Source organism: Dipteris shenzhenensis, chromosome 22 (assembly GCF_047967505.1).
Source record: "Dipteris shenzhenensis isolate YYH24624 ecotype China chromosome 22, Dip_SZ_1.0, whole genome shotgun sequence".
NCBI lineage: Eukaryota > Viridiplantae > Streptophyta > Polypodiopsida > Gleicheniales > Dipteridaceae > Dipteris > Dipteris shenzhenensis.
Genome location: NC_141617.1, coordinates 45,101,213 through 45,124,444, shown reverse-complemented (window position 1 = coordinate 45,124,444; position 23,232 = coordinate 45,101,213). Strand labels below are relative to the sequence as shown.

Here is a 23,232-nt window from a genome sequence, read left to right as displayed (position 1 = left end):
TAGAGGTGAAACAAGAGCATGTTGACTGGGTTGCGATCGTGAGAGCACTCAAAGAGTTAAGTTCTTCCTCCCCCCACTTCTCTCTCTCTCTCTCTCTCTCTCTCTCTCTCTCTCTCTCTTCGTGGCTGTATTAGCTCCTTCTACTCATGCATCTGTGGCATGCTACATTTGATTGTGTCAACTATAGAAGCTGGGCTCTGCTCACAATGAGAAGTATCTTTGATCCCTAATGTGTAGCTGTAGAATTTTTGTGTTTACTCGTACATAAAAATACAGAAGCAGCAGCCACACATGGCTACAAAGATGGAAAGTCAACATCTTGGTAACACCTGCCTAACTTGAAACTGTAACACATGGTAGAGGGGATGAAGAGACTACGCACACAAAGTGAAGAGATTCCAATCAACAAGGATCTCTAATCTCACAATTTTCAAGTCATGTAATTTTTCCTTGCCCCTTGTATCTGCTTTGCTTAGTCTCAGCAAAAAAAAAGAAATAGTGAAAAGAGACTCTGCTACAGAAAACAAGGGTTGAGAATTGTGGGCAATACCCTGCAAAAATTTTGGGTTATATCCTTGACTTCAATATCTTCTAAGCTGAATACTGCTTTAACCAAAGTTGCCATCTGCGCATACAGAATCAACTGCTGCTCCTCCATCTCTTCAAAATCTTGCTCTTGTCAGGGTGGTATGAACATGTCAATCATACTGAGGCATCATCTTGCCAGTAAAGCGGCATGAAAATGGCCTCTCCATCACAAATATATGCGACTGAATATATCCAATCTTACAAACTAGATTTTTTATTAACCAAGCGAAAGGAAAAAGGAAAGAAGGGAGTCAGGACAAAGGAAAGAAGGGAGTCCATCTTACAAACTAAATTTGTTATAAAACAAGCGGAAGCACAGAGGAAAGAAGGGAGTCCATCTTACAAACTAAACTTTTATAAAACAAGCGAAAGGACAACGGAAAGAAGGGAGTCTGTAAGCAACTTCAAACAAAAAATACCTGAGAATGAGAAAAATAAAAAATCAAAATAGCGAAAGGACAAAGGAAAGAAGGGAGTCTGTAAGCGACTTCAAACAAAAAATACCTGAGAATGAGAAAAATAAAAAAACCAAAATAGCTTAGTTTCTCATCAGTACCCAAGCATAAGCTGCCATCTGCGTTTCGAAAGATTCCAGAATCCCTTGGATAAACCAGTGCTTACTAAGCTTTGAAATCATAGGAAAAATATCTGTGTGTGTGTGTGTGTGTGTGTGTGTGAGAGAGAGAGAGAGAGAGAGAGACACACACACACACAGAGAGCTAAATAAAGTTAAATATTCAACACAAATGTCCAAAAAAAAGTTCTTCTTAAGTCCTTTTCACAGTATGTTTAACACTTTGGGTTATTTCTGCAATGCAGTAAGGGGTAAAAGGGGTGTGATTGGGACACATGAACAAGAATGATTTTGCTTTGACCATAAAGAAGACTGGCCACGATAAAAAACAACCAAATCCTTTTACATTGAGCACATAAAAACCACGAGCGCCAGCAAGAAAAAAACAGACAGAGCATTGCTTGCATACTTTTAGTGATATAGTATAATGGCAGGACATTTCTTAGATAGATGCTAAGGCATGGAATCTGTACACCAGCTCACAAAAGGAAGGTAAAGGATACGTGTTGCCAATGACTCCAGCACATGATAATTATCAATTGCATTGATGGGAACAGCCTGCAGAATTTCCACCACATTGAAAGGTGGGGAAAATTAACCAGTCAAACTCGGTTCAGATAGAAAATGCATCTATTGTCTATAAAAAAAATTGCCTAATCTATCTGCAGACCATAATCTCATACAAGTGACCTATAATCTTCTGATATTCGACCTCCCAAATAACAACAATGGAATCATTAGCCTTTAATCAATTATGTCCTTCTGATATGATTAATTCTAAAGTGTGCCCAGCCAAAGAAAGTTACTTTACAAATTTTCCAATGGTGAACTACAAGTGGAAATACCTGGCAGAAGAAACTTACCCCTTTCTTTTGCAAGTGTCTTTTGATAAGCAATCGCAGCATCAATCGCAATGAAGGAGTAAGAGTCCGTCCCTTTTCATTGATCAAGGTGACCAAAGCCTTGCACTCATGTTTGTGGACAATCCATTCGCTTCTCTAGTTAGAAAAAACAAACATGTTAAGCGGCCGCCGAAGGTGACTGGTCACACTGAAGGTAATAAGAGCTCTAATACCTAGTAGAGTAACACTAAATATACTAAAGATAGCATTCATGGTGATCAGCCATGAAAGTGTCAGTAAGATGTGGCGACCCACCCACTTTGCAATAGTAGTGGGATAATTCAAAAATTTGAGAAGATATTTGTGTTCATAGCATCCTCCCTGTGTACGCATAAAGAATTTGTTCATGAATGAAAACTTTATCTTCATCTTCAACCTATGGTTGAGGCTCATTGATTGGAGTGGATGGTATGGGTCCTTCATGACATGGATCTTCCAATGTGAGAAAGATGTAATCGAAAAGAGACATCATTGACCTTCTAAGCAATTTGAAACTGTTCATAATATCACAAAGCAAGCTTGACATATGCTATCCTGTAACCAGCTTTAGACTTAAGTCTTGCTTTATTGAATCTGAGAAGTATCCAATCATCTTTCTTGAAGTCAACGGCCCTCCGTCACCGATTTGCAGAGTTCCTCTCACGTTCTTGAGCTTGAAGAATATGTGTATGCACATAACCATAAGCTGAATTCTGGTCTTCGATGAATTGATATGCTGCAAAGACTTCGTCTTTTGTGTGCAACACATGTAATGGTAAAGGTTTCCCACATATTACCTCAGCAAGAGCTTTACCAGTAGAAGAATGAATTGTATTATTGTAAGTGAATTCTACCATGAGTAGATACTTTCCCATAACTATGGGTGATCATGGACATACCAACAACACTTTGCCCACTGCCTCAAGAATGAGGACCAAAATATCCCCCCAGAGGGTGCTTTCCGTGGGACTATTGTGTAGCCGCTTACTTGCCAGAAAGGCATCAATCTTGGCATACCATGCAAGTGGGGCTTGTTTCAGCCCATATAAAGCTTTATTCAGCTTGCAAACTTGAAGTGCATTGCCCGAAAGTTCAAAGCCAGGAGGTTGTTTGACATAAACCTCTTCCTGCAAGTCCTCATTAAGGAAAGCTGTTTTTATGTCCAACTGATGGACATTCTAAACAAAATTGGCAGCTGTGGCAATAATTGACCTGATGGTGGTAATCCGGGATGTAGGAGCAAAAGTCTCCTCATAATCTATGCCCTTTTTCTAAGCATAGCCTTTGGCAACCAGCCGTGCCTTGTACCTTTCAATGGACCCATCTCGCTTCCTCTTCACTTTGAAAACCCATTTGGTGCCAATGGCATGTTTCCCGAGTGGCAAATCCACAAGATCCCAAGTCTGATTTTTCTCAATGGACTGCGATTCATTGTGCATGGCATTCATCCAATGCACATTATCCTTGGTTTCTTCAAAAGTGTCAAGTTCTTCTTCATCAAAAAGAGTACCTGCAAAAGCTGTCTTAATAGAAAGAGCCCCCCCTGCGTGCCTTACTGCACTATCCTGCCAGGCAAAGGTGCCTCAAGTCTACTCTCCCTGAGAGTCTGTAGCAACCAATTCGGAAATGTTTTGGCTGCATGTATCTCTTCAATCTCTTACATTACAACATCATCCACAGCCTGTGGAGGAACAAAATCAGCATGTGGCTGAATCGGGGCATGTGGAGCAAGTGGAGGTTGCTGTAAATTCTGATTTTCAGCATTAGCTTCAGCTGGGGAAACAAAAGCTATAGGAAGTATCCCCTCAAAAACATCATCTGAAGAAGCTGGGATAGTAAATTCAGCATGTGTATGAGCTGAATTCTCTGAAAAAATAACATCTCTACTCACAAAAATCAGTAAGCATGCATCTATCCATCTCCATGAGAGTGCGATTTTTTCGCTCAGTTTTGCCATTTTGTTGAGGTGTAAGCCTCACTATAAGCTAATGTGTGATGCCTTTCTCCTTCAAAAATGCCTCAAATTCATGAGACATATACTCCCCCCTCTGTCAGTGCAAAGTGTTTGCACCTTGAGTCCTGTCTCATTTTCAACCATGGCCACAAAGTATTTGAAATGCATAAACACATCTGATTTTTTCTTCAAGCCATAGACCCAAGTATAATTTGTATAGTTATCTATAAATGTAACATAATACTACAGATAACCACCAAAAGCAGGTGTCCTCATGGGACCGCAGACATCACTGTGTATGAGCTGTAATTTGCGAGTAGCTCGTACTACACCATCTTACCAAGGATGCATCCCTCACAGGCATGAGGAGGAGATGACTCTAAAGGAGGCAATGCATCAACCATAGCATGCTTCTGAAGTGTCATCAAGCTGCCATAGCTCATGTGCCCATATCTGGCATGCCATAACTCCGCATTCTGCATGGCAGCAGTGGGAGTGCTCACTTCAAGTGCAAGATCGGATCTTTTCTCATAAATATCAAGCTGAAAAAGACCCCAATACAAAGTGCTAGACAACATTAAAGCAAAATCATTCTCTTTGTCTCGGACTGTACACGTAGCATCATCAAATATGACCTAAAATCCTCCTCGATTGAGAGAGGACACTTAAAGTAAATTCTTCTTCATACCTGGCACATAAAGAACATCAGTAATTCTGAAATCTATGCCATCCGTGGAGATAAGTATGATGTCACCCACTCCACACACTGAATAAGAAGAATTGTTTGCACATGTCACCTTCTTTTTAGCTGGTGATACATGCAGAGATGCAAAGAGGCTCTTCCTTGAAGTGATGTGCTTGGAAGCACCACTATCAAAATACCAAGTGTTTAGTGTCTCATTGACACTGAAAGAGCATGCATCCTCCAAGTGTCATAGCTGCAAGTCAGGAAAGCATACGAGTCATCCTCAAGAGTGACTGTAGTATCTGGACCAGCCATTGGAAAATCTGAAATACAAGACAAAAAGGCATAATCCTCTTCTACAAAGTTGGCTGTAACATCCCCTCCTTCATATGCATTAGGAGCTGATGCATCTCAGACAGCTAAACCCAAATCCTTTTTCTTCTCCTTTGCTATTCGTTTCTTGCATTCACCAACGTAGTGACCCAGCTTCTTGCAGTAGTGACACATGCCCTTCCTCTTTGGCTTCTCTGCATCACCTTTAGCCTTATGAGAGGGCTGTCCAGAGTCAGCTTTATGCTGATGTGTGGACTGATTTCCATGTTGCTTTTGCTGCCCTTTCCCTTTGGGCCTGAACTTTGAAAGCATGGCATGCTCGCCAACCCGTGTAGCCATGTTCTTTCTTGTTTGCTCTTCCTGCAACAAGAGTCCTACCAACTCATGAAAAGAAAGAGGATTGCTACCCCCCCTCAATGACAAATTCAGCGAGGTATGAAAACCGAGATAGGATTCAAGAAGTGAATTCAATGAGGTGAGTATTCATGGAATCACCCTCATCCATGTGTGTATGAGACAGCTCTCTCTTCATGAATGAGACTCATGCATCATTTCTTATTGCAAACATGCTCTCTAAAATGTCCCAAGCTGCCTTCGAGGTCTTGCATGATATAATGTGAGGAATGATAAACCTCTTGACAGAAAGAGAAATGACTGAAAGAGCTTGTGCATCCTGTGAATCCCACCTTTTATGTTCAACTGTGGGAACCACCAAAGTAGCAGCTACTGCCCCTACCACTTGTCCTGCACCTTGATCTCTACCCCTGCCTCCACCTGTAGGAGTGACAAGTGTAGCCACAGCTTCTGGCCTTGTCTCATCTCCATTGACATAATCCCATAGATGTCTACCAACTAGAATGTTGCGCACCATAAAGCTCCACAAGGAGTAGTTGGTGCCATCCAACTTATCCTCTTGTGGGAGGACTCCAAAGACCTCATTGGGATTATTCTGAGCCATATCTGCCAGACAACTCAAAAATGCAGCAAACTAGACAAGTGAAATCCCTTCCTGGGATGTAAGATGCACAACCAAAGTCTGCAAAAAATCTGCCCAAAATGCCAATTGCTGTCTCAGCCTATCAAAGGCTTAAAATGCACCAAAATGCTCTGCAAATGCCCAAAACCTGCAAAATCTATCTGCAAAAAATGGCAAATGTCTGCAATGTGACTCAAACTGAGTCTAAAACTGCTTGCAAAGCTCCCAAATGATCTGTCCACTGCCAAATTGCATCCAAAATGCAAAAGCCTCAAATCCCTGCAAGAAATTGCAACTCAAAGAGAGCAAATTGACCAGAAGCCCCAAATCTTGCCAAAATTGCACTTTAAAATTGCACTTTGCCTGCAAAAGCCCCAAATTTTTGGACAAACTGCAATCTGTTTCCACTGTCTGACCAAAAATTGCACAAAGGCAGTCCACAAAATGCAATGTGCTTGCAAAAACTCCAAAGTCCCAAATTCTTTGAAAAGAGAAGAACCTACAAAGGAAAAAGCTGCAAAGTAATCCTGCAAGAAGGTCCTGCAAGGAAAACTTGTAGAATGTACGGACGCCTACAAAAGTACTGAACTGACAGTACAGTATATGTACGGATGGTACAGCTTATGTACGGCCTGTACGACGAAATGCACAGAACTGACAGCAGCGTGTACAGCTTGTACATCATACGGACAGGAGCTGCGCAGTGCGGTGCAAGTATAGAGAGTGTACGGAGGGAAGCAGCTCTGTTGTACGGAGTGTGTACGGCAACGTACCAGCAGAATACCAATACTGTACGGACGGCCCTGATTGTTCTGTACGGCACTGGCAACTGTATAGGCGTTGAGCCTGGAATGGCAACTGTATGGGCGTTGAGCGTGGAATGTACGAGTGGATAACTCCTTCTATACGGACTGAATGTGGTGCTTGCTATACGGACGCGTGGTGCAAGACATGTACGTTATGTACGGCAGAAAATAGTATGACTGTTCGTACCATTGTACTAATGAGCAGGTCGAGACTTTGTTCGGATTCCTGTGTGGAGCAAGCGATGAATAGAAGTCCAGGAGTAGAGGCAGGAGTTTGACGATGGGCTCTAGGTCCAAAAGAGAAGGCAGGTTTCTGATACCAAATGTTGAAAAGAGAGGGAGCAAGAAGCAAGAGTGAGCTAGAGAGCAGAGCAAAACGTAGAATGCAATAGACAAGATAAGGTGAGTACAAATGAGGAGATGGTTTTGTCCAAGTGACAAAAGCATACTAACCCACTAACTGTGGTTAGGGGGAAAAACCTCTAATGATGGAAAAGTGCCCCTAACTCACTTATGGATTACATTGGCAACTGCCTAGAATATGCCAATAATTCTAACAATCACGAATATTCAAGCAGGTGAATCTGACCAATGTGTATGCTTGCCAATGTGTGCATCTGTGTCCTGTGTGAAGATCATATATTCTCAGTTTTGAAATCAACCCAAAGTCAATTTGCAATCTTTGGTCCCATTGTTGTAATCACCAGATATTCTTAATTTTGAATGTGTGCGCGCACACACACACATATGGTCTATGCATGGCATTATTGTCATCATCACATCCTAATAGGCTTTGTATCTGGGATAAGTGGAATTCTGTGCTGACAGATCTCTAGAGAAACCCCTTTTAAATCAGTATAACTCTAGACACTTATCCCTTCACCATCTGTTGTACTGTCCTCCTAAGTATCTAGGCTTCTCATGCATTGAATAAGTAATTTGGGTTTATGATCCCCATTATATTTATTATATAGACATTCTTCTCTTCTTTATCTTTCAAAGCATCCATATTGTCAATGATAATATTAATCCTCCCATGAGTCATTTAAAAATTTATATTGTTTTATCTTCTCACCTTTGTCTTTTCCTTCTTTGTTTTAATAATCTACAAGCTATAGCTGAACCACTATGTAAATAATCAAATATGTCTAAACTACTAATATTTAGTCATAAGCACATTTGGAATCTATCATTAGAAAACATAAAACTATTATGAATCTAGTAGCTATAGCTGAATTACTAAGTTGTAAAACAGAAAACCGGGAAAATTATAGCTAGAAAACATTAAACTAAGGTAGATCTCATAGCTATGACTGAAAAGGTAGGTTAGAAAAAAATACCTCCAGGAGTACTTAGGGGGAAAAAGCGATGAGAAGATGCAAAAGATGGAGCTTCAGACCAAATCACAAATCAAGATGCATGCTGTAGGTCAAATCACAGATGCCAAGGGATATTCCAGGTCCAATCGTCAGTTTCCAGGTGTAGAAAATCTGCCGCAAATGTAGCAAAAATGGACCATATGCATGTTGGTTGCAAGGATGAAACACCTCATAGTTTAATTCGACATGATCTCAATCTCTCCTCATCTGGCTAAGCATCAATGCCTAACATCCCAAGGGTCGCCCCTAAGGCAAATTGAAGGTCTTAGGTGTCCCGAATGAGTAATGATGATGTAAGAGCCCTGCGGATGTGGGAAGTGTCTCAGTCATGTAGGGCATGCTAATTATTACAAACAAGCAGAGGGTGATCCTGCAATCTACCAATAATGTAAAGGCTCATAACTTCACTCAATGTGAAGTCCATCTTCCAACATCCTGTCAAGGTTGTGACTGATTAAACACTATCTCAAGTATCACGTAGACCATGGGAAAGGCCTAAGGACAGAAAAAGTATAAGAGGGTGGAATCCTACTGTAGGCTAGTCCCCACCACACAAAAAATGGTAGTCATATTGAAGATTACTAAGCCGTACGGAAAATGGCATACATGATAGCTAACACTCAAGGAAAATTTGAAATGTCTCATTTTGAAATATTTCTGAAATGGACATTTCATGGTGACTATGAAAGGTTAACCCTCAAAGTGGTGAGGTGGCACCACATCTGAAAATAAAGACTAGCTAAATTAGTAGCCAAGCTCACCCATACTAGCCTACTGTCATTCCATTGCAGTATCTATCAAATGCAATTGTTATGATGTGCAACATGCAGGGAATGCTTGTATGCGCAGTGACTACAGTGTACGATGTTATTGAACTTGAAAGAGTTCCCATGGCATGGGACAGACATTCCTAATGACATTCTTTATTACATTGCCTTGGATAAGGGTACAAGCTGTAATACATGTTTCCAAGGGAACCAAGAAGGGCCTCAGAGTGAAAAAGGTTCCACATTTCGTATTCGAAGGGCTGCTTTATGGTGCAAAGTACAACTATCTTTGAAGACCACAAATGGATGAAGAGGCTTTATGTCCTGCCACTCTTTGGCTGTTGTGGAAGGCCAGAGGCAGATAAGGCAAACAGTCCTTTCGTAATTCGCCCCTTCATAATGCTGGTCTTGTAGGTGGCTTCGCGTTGAGCACGCTGGTGAAAGTCATTGCATTGCTTTTGAGCAAAGGCAATGGTGATAGTCCGTGAGAAAGGTTAAAAAGTTTGCGATTTCATATATTATTTCCTTATGTAAAATAGTAGGATTGGAAAATGCACTGTAAATGAACTCGGTGCATGATTTTGATTTTTTTTCCAAAGCGGCAATAGGTTGGAGGTCCACTCCCAAATTGACACCAGTCAAATGAATGAGGGAGGGACTGAGCAGTCCTTATGTAGGAAAAACATAGAAGAGAGAAAACACTAAATTTTGTGTGGGAAAATCTAAAAGCAAAGACCTTATATCGCTCCTCTTCTTCTCATGTGTCCCTTCCTCCTAGTGGACCCATCAACCTAGCCTTATGGTTGTGGTCAGGTGACAAAAGACATAGTGGACTTACATATAAACGTTTTTTGTAAATACCTTATGATGCATACCAATATTATTGCCATTTACAATTGTTCATGGCTAAAGTTGAGATGAGAAATCATTCTTTGTTTCTCTATCCATTATAGGAGAATCTGAAGTTGCACCTACCAGGAACTTTATCGAAATGTTTTGAAATATAAAGTCCATCTGTTATGCTCAAGCTGAGGTAAGATGACGTTAGAAGGGTTAGGCAGCACTTTCCCCTTTAAAGGACCAACAATTGTAAATAATATGTATTGCGCTTCATGTAAAGGATTGAAGTGGTTTAATGTCAAGGTTGTCGGTGAGGTGATTTGCATGACTAGGTGAGTCTAAAGGCTAAAGGCCAAGGTGTTCCTATATAGAAATTGTGCCTAGGGGCAAATGCTTTTAAAGAATCCCAAGAAGGGATAAAAAGGGGGCATCTAAGTGGAGCCTTAAGTAATGGTGGCATTGTCGACTTCTCTAGGGAGAGGAGGCTTTGCAGAAAATACACGTGAACTGCAATGCATGAATTATTCGAAACATGAGTTTGTACTGCACAGCAAGGCTGGGAGGAGATTCTTTACGAAATCATCCATGATGTCCTAAGAAGACAGTGACTTTAATTTTGTTATGTGTTATTTCGTATCAAAGCTGTGTGGAGCAACAATTTGCTGAGGCTGATGCAGATAAGGAATGCAGATTTCATCTTTGAGGAAATAATTTGCATGGTTGACGGAGTGGTAGCTAGTTCCTAAACCAATCACAGTGACGGCTGATGGAGGAAGGTGCATTCGAACGTATCACACAGATTCAGGAAAATCAAATCATATGACAGCCCATGGTGGATGGCCTAATGAAAAGAGGAAGAATGTCACGATCTGTGACGTATTCCTTTCTCTATATCTAGACTTATGGATGGTTTGATGAATGGACACTTGTGGAAGGGTATGCCCTTTCAACGGGACACTTCCTATGAGGCACAACCCTTCACAAGAGACACTCTATTGAAGAGACACTCCTATTGTAATGTACCCTCTCATCAAGGGTCACACCCTTCACAAGGGGTACACACCTCTTCATGCACATACACTTTGGAGTACACACCTTTGAGCGTAAAAATTTTTAGCACCAACCCTACCTAAAGTCATCAATGGCCTCTCCATCTCCCACACATCACGAGTTGATGTAAATGGACACGACAAAAATCGTGTCTTTTCATGTGCTTGGGCTGTCCCAAAACCAAGGGATGCACCTTTTCCACCATCGGACACACCTTTTGATGAAGAGTTTTGACTCCTCACCCAAGGGACACACCCCATCGTGGAAAAAAGGACACACCTCTTCATGTGGGGACACCCCTTTTGAAAACAGGGTCACACCCCTTCATGAAAAGGTGCACCTATTCCAAGGGTCACACCCCTTAGAATAGGCACACCTTTTGGCACCAAGCACCTTAAAAAAGGGTACCTAGAGGGGCTAAAAAGGAAAAAACCCAGCCCCATACCTTAGGTCTTACCCTAGACTACCCAAGGGTTAATTAAACCCACAATTTAATTTTTGGCAACCACCCAACCTAGGCAGCCACACACAAAATGACGATTCACGTTTGATGCCGTACGGAAATTCGTCATTTTGGCTCGCCTCCCTACGCAGCCCTCTTTCCACGCCATACGCAGTCCCCCTCCCCGCCGGTTTGCTGCCCTGGGTTCCTGCCAGTCCTGCAGCGCCAGATCACTGCCCTGGCTGCCGCAATTCAGCCTTGGAAGCTCGCAGCCTGTTTCGCCACAAGCAAGCAGCCTGCCCCCTTTTTCGCCACCATACCTGCCTTTTTGCTCAGCAGCGGTTCAGCCCCTCTATCGCGATGCAGACAGCCTGTGAAAAGCGCCCTGTTGCTGCCTTCCAATCCTGACCAGCCAGGCCAAGATCTGCTCCTCGCACCCCACAGGTACTTTTTCTCTGAAATCAACGCAGGAAATCTACCTTTTCTGCACCCAGCCTTTGCCAACGCCCCTATCTGCCTCGAAAGTCTACCCGGCACCTATTTTTGGTTCACACATCCATGTGGATTTGCAAGGACAGCAACATGGACCTCCGGACAGAGATCTGCAGGCCTTTTCTACGCAACTAATTGGCAGATTAAATCTATGCCAGGTGGATTCTTTCCATTCTATTGCTAAGGATTCTCTTTCATATTGTCATTTGACGCTTATTATCAAATTACAGCAAATGAAGGCCGCTTCTTTAAAGCATGGAAACCCCTGGTAATTCACCCGTCCCTTCAAGGACACCTCAAGCATCATCTACCACACAATAACGTGTTCAAATTGCACAACCAACCCATTTCGGAGCTTTTGCATCGTGGGTCTTCTGCGTCACGTGCCCTTCTAGTGATTTGGACCACATCCTATACCTTCTGCGTGAGGCACCTCAGTTACATTACTTCCTCAGCACAGTCCAAGTTGTGTTCCACGAGACACGAAGATACCCAGAACCCGATATTCCTCACGAGTTTGCTGTCCATCTTTGGAGAGACTTTTACCCCTCAGCTTCAGCATCTCCAGGGTACTCTCCACCTCCTTCAGCTCCCAGATATCCTCCTATACAGGTTGTACCTTCCCCAAGACAGTATTTACACTCCGAAGGCACTCCTTCTCCTAGATATCCTCCACTTCCGATAGCAGCTCCTTATCCTTTCTCAAATCCGTGGACTCTGCAACCTACCCCTGTACTTTCACGTGTAGTAACACCCATTTCGGCATCACCAATGTTACCTCAGACCAGGACCTCCTTTACCAGATTTCCACGGGTGATTCCATCCTGCTTCTCCTGCCCCCTCCAACATGAGCAACCTCAGGGAGCAGCCCGAATCTTCTTCTAGGAATGGTGTAGGAATGGTACAAACTAGAGCGCAGGTTTGTGCTTTTCTCACAGGGACCTCGGATATGTCGCAACACTCGCGTGCAGCCTCTCCGGAGATAAGCGACTCAAGTCCAAAAAAGAGCCCTGAAGTCAACTTACAAGGCGAAGCACTACTTCAACTTCAAATTTCCCAACTTCAGGACACCATCTCTGACTTGGTCCAGAAAGTCCAACAACTCCATATTCTCGCAGTACCACACATACAGAGGATGACGTGACGCAACCAGACGACTATGTGGACTCATTCCCACCAGAGGTAGAAAACACTGAACTTCGTGCCGTTTACTCCAAGCTTCCAAAACTAAAAGACTTGACATTAGACTTCCGGAAGCCTACACTGGTCAACGAAATCGCCGAACAGTTGACCAATGGCTCGCACAATTGCGCATGTACTTTGATACTGTTGACCTCACTGAAGGCAAAAAGATTGCCTTGGCAGCCTCCCTCCTCAAGGATACAGCTTTTCTATGGTGGCTAAGACGCTTAAAGGACGGAAAAAGTGTGTTAACCTGGGAATGTTTTGAACACGTGCTCCGTAAGCAGTTCATACCTGCCAATGCGGACTTCCAAGCACATTCAAAACTCCGACAATTGGAGCAAACAGGCCTTGTTTTCCTGCATCTCTCAGTTCACCACATTGGTGCTGGAGATTGATGGGTTAACTGATGATGATCGCGTTCATGCTTTCATCTTAGGCCTAAATCCCTCGTTACGCATTGATGTCCTTAAAGCAAACATCACCATCACAGTTGGCGCTATTGCTTACACAGAGCGCATAACAGATTTCCAAAACACAGGGAAGCAGAGTGTTAATAGAACACAGAACTCTACATTGGCCAAAGGTACTCGCCCTCAAGATAACCCCAGGTTTAGAAAAAACTCGGGTAATCAAGGTCAGCGACAGTCTCAAGATCCCCAGAAGTCTCAGAAATCGTATGTTGGATTCCAACAGCAGCACTCCTCCAAGGATCGCGCCTCTTCTTCTTCACAAAGTCATCACCATCATCCCCAACATAAAGGTGCGGCCACTGACAAGAAGAACAACTCCAGCACAAAAGGACTTTGTACCATCTGTACAGGCGACCATAGATGGTTCGATTGTCCCAAGCGACCAAAGCAAAATTCCAATATGGAACCTAGCACTTCCCAAACAGAAGATGCTACCCCAGCACAAGACAAGAAAGGCAAAGCTATTCGAATGGCAAATACCATCCACCTGAGCCTTGCCAGCAACCCCGAACCTTCCCTGGCCACTCAAGTACTTTGTGTTCAAGGATCGATTCGTGGAACAACGGTCACTATCCTCATCGACAGTGGCTGCTCTCATAACTTTCTAGCTAGTTCTATGGATGACAAACTTCGGCGTGATCCTTTAGTAGGGGTATGAAGTCAATATATGTGAGGAGCTATAAAGGCGTGCTGAGTACCTAAGTGAAAGACTACAGTTGAAATGTATGTCTTGATAAGTGCTATGAATGATCGGAGGGGTGAAGGATACTGCGAGGCGGGTATGGAGATATGGAAGAAGAGATAAGTGTGGTCAACCCCAGGAAGTAGTAGTGTGACAGAAAAGTCAGTGATGTGGGAGGCAAAGGCAGGGGATCCCATGATGTAGTCAATGGCACTAGAGCCCCCTCCATGAGAGAAGCAAGTAAAACCACCCGAGAATGGCCATCTATCAAGACCATTATAAATAATGAGATCATGCATCTTGCTAAGATCTAGCAATGCCTGCCCATAAGATGTGATAGGGGCTCACCTGTCTGCTGAGACTCGTAGCAAACCTGCATCCTCTAGGTCAATGTCTGGTAACATAATAGAATCATCTCTGAAGTCAAGGAGTGATACCTAACGTGCCCTTGTCCTCACGTTGAAGTCCCCAACCAAGAGGACTTCCCCACGACTCCAAAAATCAACGATATCCTAATAGAGAGCTGTGTACGGTGATGTCTCAGTCTCCTCTCGGACATCTTCGGCAAAGTGTGATGTCTCGGGGGAAAGTAACATACTGCTATGAACAAGTCCTCGCTTTCCGTGTGTCAAATCCGGATCCAGAGAAATCTAGAGTGTGAGTCTCTCTTCTCTACTAAGATGGCCCCCAAAAGAGAAGACCTATAGAGAACTGCTACTCCATTGGACCCTCGTACTCCTCCAATATCTCTGTAGGCTGCCTCCCAAGTATAGCCACTGGCCACTGGTAGAAGATGCTTTGGATTCTGATGTGTCTATGTATAGAAGACTATGTCATGACCTGTATAGGATGCTGAGAAATTCCTTGGTTCTCACCATAAGGTACCATTACAGTTTCAAATGCTGTAGGATAGGGTCTCGGATGTCTGAGTCCCATAGACCCCACCCCCCTATGTGGGAGAGGGCCCTGTGCCCAACGAAGGCCTATAAGGAGGAGTTGCCCATCTCGTACTACCACCCACTTCCCATCCTTCCGGGCCTGATCTCGCTGCTATAACAGAGTGTGTCTCTCCTCTACCTGTAGGGGGGTGAGATCCTCATCCATGGAGATCGATGGGTGGTCTCGTAGGACGGATCTACGTCATAAAGCAGCAAGTCTCGTCTACAGTGACACCTACGGTTACAGTTATGAGGCCCAAATGCCTCTTTTTATAGGGACAAAGCGCCCTGTCAAACTGACAGACCAGCCAGCCCTAAATGAGCCGACTGGCCTGGTTGGTTGCAGCCCCAACCAACTGACCAGATGGTTGGCTGGTTGGCTGCCTTCTCAGCCCTATATAAGGGCCAATGCCAGGCCCTTTGAGCTGCTGCCTGCCCCATTACTTTGTGCAGGGCTCAGCCCTTGGTCCAGCCTTCAACCAGGCCTGGTTGGCTGGCTATAACCAGCCCAACCATCATTGCGCCATTTCTTAGGCATGTTGCAGGCCATGTGCTTGTGAGAAGTGCAGTGGAAATGAACGGAAGAGGGAGAGAGAGAGAGAGAGAGAGAGAGAGAGAGAGAGAGAGCACGCCTCACGCACACACCACATTGAGGAGGAGAGAAAGGAGAGAGAGGCACAAGAGAACTGCAAGTGATCTCTGGAGAAACAACTGGGGGAAAACCTCGGAACAAACAGGCTGCTCGAGAGCTCAACCGGACAGCTCAACAACCACAACAAAAGGAGGCACAAGGAGTGCAACGACTACTCCACAACCCCGCTCCTGAGGTGCTACACTGGGCTGGCTATACTACTCCACCAGGCACCAAACTGAACTAAGAAATGAGGGGAGGGGGGAGCATATATATAGCTCAGCCTCCCCTAGTCGGCCAGCCTCCTAGGGCACCGACCAGCTCATGAAAGGGAGGCCGAGACCCCATGCAGTCTGTGGGCCGACCCACCTATGGGCTGCATACTGCCCTATAAAGAGGGCTCAAGCCCCCAGCCCATGGAGGGAGCAAGGTGTCTGACCTGCAGGTCGGTCCACCCTCTGCTCCAAAGCCCATAAATAGGGCTCTAAGAGGCGCCTAAAGGGCAGCCCCACAGGGCATACCTGCCCACACATCTCCGTACCGCGCTTGGGAACCTCCATGGCATCTGTGGCAATGCATGAGGCACTCAACAGCCACACTAACCTACTCTCACGGGGGGGGGGGGGGGGGGGGGGGGGGCACACCCACAACACAGGCCCTCACTCTCTACACTACACTCACTCACTAGGCGGGCACACCCGTAAGCAAGGCCCTCTCTCTCAAGGTAACATCAGGAGATGTTGACCTCTAACAGTGCCTGCCCACAAAGCCTCGCCAAACAGCTCGCCTCATGTGTGCCTGTACCCCGGGATACCCCGCCATCTTGTGCTGCTCTAGGTCTGCGTCTTCCAGGCCAAATCCATGCCATGTATGCATTGTCATTTGCCATGGTCTTGACGCCATGTGTTGCAGCCACTTTGATGAGTCCAAGTACTTTGCTTTTTCTTTTCTGGGCAGATCTTGCCCTAGGTCTCCCTCCCCCATGCTCTCCTCATTTGGGGGCTTACAGATGGGGAGGTGACCTTTCCAACAGTGTGCCTGTACCCCGGGATACCCCGCCATCTTGTGCTGCTCTAGGTCTGCGTCTTCCAGGCCAAATCCATGCCATGTATGCATTGTCATTTGCCATGGTCTTGACGCCATGTGTTGCAGCCACTTTGATGAGTCCAAGTACTTTGCTTTTTCTTTTCTGGGCAGATCTTGCCCTAGGTCTCCCTCCCCCATGCTCTCCTCATTTGGGGGCTTACAGATGGGGAGGTGACCTTTCCAACAGTGGGATCATAGCATTTATATAATTTTCTCTCAGATGGGTATCCCAACATTTACAGCCCCTGGCTCCATTTTCTTTCTTATCTCATTAGGCACGTGCACATAACAAACGCAGCCAAACACCTTCAAATATGCCAAGGTTCACTTCTAACCATAAAGCTTCTCAAAGGGTGTCATCCCATGTATGGCATCCATGAAAATTCTATTCACCCAACTATGAGTCTTGCTAAAATACTTCTGCCCTTCATTTTAGCTAAACTTGACGGAACCTATGAAAGTGTTCTATAGCTTTGTAATTTCAAAAAATGACAATAACAGAGAACATGCATAAAAGGAAGGGACCTCCTTCTTTGCCCCACTATGAGACGTCCTGTCTGGATCCACTGCCCACATGGCAGTCCATGTGCTGCCCTTTTGGCAGCCACAAACCCTAACCCTACAGCAGGTGTCAAGCCCCTCTGTTCTCCTCATTCGAAGGCTCACATGTGGGCCATCGACCCTCATTCTCAGACACTGAATCCTTTCAATTCTCTTTGTATCCTTAAACCTTCCATATTAATTTCCCTTTGTCTCAAGCAGGTAGGGAGCTTTAGTGTAATCCCCATTACAGTGCATACCTGACATGCGATGCTGCAATACCAGACTGCCTTGCAAGAGGAACAACGTTTGTAGCTCAGCCCTTCCCTGAAGCACCCATCACATCTTTTGTCCATGTCTGTATTCAAAACTGCCACATAGGGACTTTGCTCCAGAAGTACCTCACCTGTGAAGTATGCATGCAACATAAGCTCTTCTTTCAAGAATGAAGCTCTTATCTCACGACTGCTTTGACAAAGACATCTCGGACTCAAACATGCAGTTCACTAATTCTAGGCTATACTCGGATTCACAACTGAGAAAAAATGCAAACACATTTATATCCCTGAATCCAGACAGAATGCAAACTTATCCTAAAAAGCCAGCCCACAAAATCAAAGGCTTTATTAAAACAATTACGGCTTGCAGAGGTATAAAACTAATATGTCCAGGGAACCTTGAATGATGCATCACATTTGACCAAATGGTACAAAAGATAGAAATAACCATATAACTCACTCATAAAAAACATACTGAAAAACAACCAAACTAATGCAAGTGAAGGCCGATATATGAACAAGGCAAAAGTATAGCAACCCTAAAAAGTGAAGAAAATATTAACATATCAGAGTATCCAAATGCAGGTGCCTTTTAACAGATTCAGAATCCCTTTCATAGACTTGATGCCTAATGCTAGGAATGATGTGACAGCATGTTATCAAGCAAGGACTGAAGAAGGGGGGAAGGGCGAGGGCTAGGAGAAGAGGAAAGTGTGTGAGTGGTGGGTGCACACACATGCGCATCCACACACACAAGTTAGAGAGTGAAGAAATAAGCCTCCGTTGCTCAAGTCTCTTATGTTGTCTGAAACCTTGAAACATGCATCAAACTTGGCAAAATGGCACAACATATAAACAACCATGTAACTACTCTAAAAACAAACTGGAAGAACAACCAAACTAAGCAGTGATTTTTTAAAAGCAACCTGAGCAATCAAAATTTGGTCAGAATGCAAGCGGAATGGTACAAGGTAAAAGCAAAGAAACCCTAAAAAGTGAAGAAAATCTTAACCTATCATAGTATCCAAATGCCTTCAACTTTTAACAGAAAAAGGGGAAAGAATTCCAAAAAGAGACATGGAAAAAAAAAGGTACTGCAGAGGGAGAAAAAGGAAGAAAGGTAGAAAGGAAGGAAACCTCAAGGATCTATGAGGCTAAAAAAATTGCATCCATCAAAGATGCCTAAATTAGCCAATGATCTTGCAACTGCTGCATCTGTCCGTGGACGTCGAGTATCATAGATTGCAGCTCCTGGTGTTGTAGGGAAGAGGTCTAGCCTCCACAACAGAGCTGCCGCCATAACAACATGTCTAACGTTGGGCATCTCTGGCTGTCATCAGCCTCCTACAGCATCTCATCAAGTGTAAAGACCTAAAGAGAAGATCACAGCCACAATACATACCACGAAAGCCCCATCCATGAAGCATGCATGGAGCTAGCATGCCAGCTCATGTCATCTAAGTTTCAATCTAAAATAGTAGTAATTCCGCTTTATGAAATCATAGGTTCTCTATATACCAAGATGACTAGCAATTCTATTGTCGTGACATTCATATTAAAACTTCTTCACTATGTCATCCCTATCAAATATCCAGATCTTACCCTTCAGAACAACAATCCACTTCAAATTGGAAAATTTCTTAGCCTCATTCTCATTAGCTTGAGAATCTTTGTTTACTCTAGAGCTTCCCTCTTGGAAGTTCTCTCACATCTAACCCAAATATCCATCAATCTTGCATAGGCTTTTTAGAAAATGATAGAGATCTGATTCAATTTGAACAAAGCTTACCACAATAGCTTCTCCAATCCTACTCGACTTTGGCTATCCTTTTGGTATCTAACCTCAAAATCGATGTATTGCATCAACTCTGCCAATTTGCTTTTCTGCCACTTAAGTTGGGCTAGTTACAAAAATGCCTAACAGATTCATGATCAACTAAAACCTCCAAACTCAATCAATACAAATAATGTCTCCATACTTTCAAGGCATGTATTACTACATACAATTCCTTTTACTAAGTGTGATGATTGAGCATCATCTAACTTTTTACTTTAGAAGGCAACGATGGGTCTCCATCTTGAAATAGAGCGGCACATACAACAAAAACACTAGCATTCATCTCAATCACAAATAGCTTGTTAGGATCAACAACGGCTAGCATAGATGCAATGGTGACTTAAATTCCCATTCCAACTTACAACACGCTTATTGCAGTTTTTTCACCCCTTAGTCAATGGGAAAGCAATCTTTATACTCTATCCAAGGAAGTCATAAACGATGGTGAACTGATGACTCGTTAACCTTCAACACCCCTAGACAACATGAAAATCGTTTTTTAGAGATATACTCCACTTAAGCGTGTCCTTTCCTGCATGTTCATATATAATTAAAGCATGTAGCACTAATGGGTGAGAATGGCTTGTGTGGCATACTATAACCCAACATGTGCTACTCATGCACGTGTGGCATTGTTACATGCACATATATTCCAAAGCACTGACCTTATATTACCCCACGTTTAGTTTTGTGTCATCCAACATAGGTTGTACCACTTAACGTTGCGTAATTGTTTGTTACCTTATCATTTCAATACGCATGTATGTCCTCCATTATAGGGATCTACAAATTCGATGCCTATGATTCAATGCCCACAACAACAATAACTTATATTATGATGGTTATATAGAGAAGTGGTGGTTATGCAGAGAAGTGGTAAGGAAACCACATGATTTTCCAAGGATACCCTGCTGACTTTGAGCATCATGTTACTAAGGGGAGCAAGCATGTTGGAGTTCCATCATAAAGACAATTATGTTGCATCAGCAATGATTAATCAGCAGATGGAAATTGTCACATGCAAAAAAGCCTACTACAAAAACTTGTGAGACCTTGGACGTAAGCAATAAAATATTTTCATGATTCTGATATTTAACTTCTTGAGAACAAGCCTAACAAATGAGTGTTGAAAAGCCAAGAGGCAAAACTTCAAAACAGTTAGGTGGACTGCCAAAATAGAATAAAGAGAATGAATGAAGCATTATTCAAATAATTCTGCGAGCAACACTTGCTTTCTGAACTAATATTGCCTATCGTAAATGGCAGAATTACATGAAGAAAGTAGCAAATCGCTTTCTTGAACTAATATTACCTATCATAAATGGCAACAATTACATGAAGAAAGTAGCCAGCGTTGGTAAACGGGACGTTGCTACACTTTGAGGCAAAAAGGAGCGGCATCCACTTTGAGGGTAAAAAGAGCCCAACATTCTCATCAACATGCAGCGAAATTAAACGGTGTGGAAACAATGGAGGAGAAGTAAACGTGATCATAAGGTAACCACTGTAAGCAGAACAAGAAGACAACTTTAAAACGTGCATTAAAAGAGACCTCACCCCCTCTCTGCCTTCAAGCCATAAAAATAAAATAAGATTATGGCAAATACTAAAGTTTAATTAAAATGAAAGGTTGGGAAGACAGTGCCTCGAGAGAAATGTCGAGCTGCAAACAAGCAACGCCCTTTCTCAGGTAGGGAGCCCAAGTTCAATCCTCTAGCTGCGAATGCAGGTTGCAGAGGCGGAGAGCGATCTTCCATGATGCCCTTGGACGAGTATACAAGTCAGGGAAGGCGCTATGCACTATTCATCCTAAGCCAAGCACTTTCCCTTGAATACTTGGGTGGTGCGGTAGTCCAAGAGCAAGAGTCCCAAGTTCACGAGTCCTAAGAGCCCAAGGGTGAAGAAGTATTTAGGGCGCTATAAATTTTATTTGATGAAATCACAGGAGATGAAATTCCAAAGGTTGCAAAAAATGAGAATGCGTAGCAATAGTAGCAAGAACTTCAAATTCTTCCAGGTGCACTCAGAAGGTCTACGAGGGTAAGTAGATCGCCTGATCGATTTTCCCTTTCTTTCAATTAAGTTCTGTTGATTGATTTTCATGAACCAAAAACATCTGAAGAAGCAATGCAGATACAATCCAAAAAGGAGTGGAAGCAAGGCATGAAAGAGGAAATGGACTCTTTGCTATAAAAACGGAGGTACAAGGCGAGGTTTGTTATAAAGGGGTTTGCACAGAAGAAAGGTATAGACTTTGATGAAATATTATCTCCTGTTATTAAAATGACTTCAATCTTGAGTCTTGTGGTTGTAGAAGACTTGCATCTTACACAATTAGATGTGAAGACAACTTTTCTTTGTGGAGATCCAGAGGATGAGATTTATATGTAGCACCCACAAGGATACAACGTCAAAGGGAAGGAGAAATTGGTATGCAGGTTGAAGAGAAGTCTATATGGTTCAAAGCAAGCTCTAAGGCAGTGGTATTTGAAGTTTGATAGTTTTATGGCAGAACAAGGTTATGGTAAATGTCATTCAGATCATTGTGTTCTCAGAAACTAAATAATGGAAGATCCATGATCTTGTTATTGTATGTTGATGACATGCTTATTGCAGGCTATAACATGCTGGATATAAATGTGCTCAAAAGGAAGTTGGAAAATACATTTGCAATTAAGGATTTGGGTGCTGCAAAGCAAGTCCTTGGCATGAGAATAGCAAGTGACAGGAAAAGTTGCAAATTGACATTGTCTCAGAGTGAGTACATTGAAAAGGTATTGGAAAGGTTTAAAATGTAGAATGCAAAACTTGTTTCTACACCTTTGGCTAATCATTTTAGATTATGCAAGGATATGTGTCCCAAGATAGAGGAGGAAATTGACTATATCTCAAGGGTTCCATATGCATCAGCAAAATTGGTAACTTGATGTATGCTGTAAAGTGGATTCTCAGGTATTTGAGAGGTACAACTGCTCATGCATGATGTTTTAAAGGTCCAAACATTTCTCTACAAGGATATGTTGATTTAGATATGGTAGGCAACAATGTGAGAAGTGGAATGCATAAAATACACAATATAGAAAGCGCGCGAAATGGAAGAGAAAGAGAGACACCAATAAATGTGGTTCACCTAGTGTGGGCTACATCCACAAAGAAATAGCTAGTCCTATGTTTTTCTTATCCATCAAGCCAGAAGATACAAGATACAAGTAGTATGTCCACTGCTCTGCTGGTATGTGAGCCACACCCTTATCTTACAATTTTGGCCACACAACTCATGAGAAACTCATGCACGAATTTTCATGTGTTTTTGGTTCGGGGGCATTACCCCCAAACCCCCGCTAAGTGGGGCCCTAAGACGTCATCGACACCCCTTGGAACCTCCCGATGATGTCATAGGGGGGACATTGCTCCCTTCTCTATCCCCCCTTCATGGAATGGGTATAAGCACGCCTGCCAACCCAACTCCACCATTACTACACTCACTGGGAATTCTTTGGATCTGGCTATCTCTCATGTTGTTCCTTATTATTGAACACCAATTGAAATTGTCAACTTCTCCCTAGTTCCCACCTTTAGTCAACATGTCTGTAGGATTCTAGCTAGTGTGTATCTTTTCCAACTTCAAATGTCCATCCTTGAAAACTGATTGAATGAAATGATACTTGAGTGTATATGTTTTATTCTTGAATGAAAGGTTGAATTCTTTACAAGCTACAATTTTCTTGCTTCTTCCCAAATTTCTCCATAAACCTCTACAACCAAATCATCTCTTTACTTGCCTCTGTAACTGCAACATACTCTACTTCTATTGTAGA

The 23,232-nt window shown here is 43.1% G+C and overlaps 1 protein-coding gene across 10 annotated transcripts in view; it reads right to left on the bottom strand.

The window, feature by feature from the left end:
• SDG37 (SET domain group 37) overlaps positions 1 to 21,279 on the bottom strand; it is a 28,386-nt gene extending 7,107 nt beyond the window's left edge. For 4 of the 10 annotated variants that reach the window (XM_087393844.1, XM_087393846.1, XM_087393841.1 and 1 more), the window contains exons 1-5: positions 21,060 to 21,279; positions 17,551 to 17,705; positions 2,026 to 2,160; positions 1,666 to 1,720; positions 551 to 669 (exon numbers count right to left, since the gene is read on the bottom strand). In XM_087393844.1, coding sequence (XP_087249970.1) covers positions 551 to 669; positions 1,666 to 1,720; positions 2,026 to 2,160; positions 17,551 to 17,705; positions 21,060 to 21,171 — 576 coding nt within the window. In that variant the 5' untranslated portion in view covers positions 21,172 to 21,279. Of the gene's footprint in view, positions 1 to 550; positions 670 to 1,665; positions 1,721 to 2,025; positions 2,161 to 17,550; positions 17,706 to 18,714; positions 18,868 to 20,726; positions 20,919 to 21,059 lie in introns of those variants that run through there. The other 6 variants (XM_087393845.1, XM_087393842.1, XM_087393848.1 and 3 more) reach the window with 5 other exon arrangements.
• Positions 21,280 to 23,232: the final 1,953 nt, after the last annotated feature.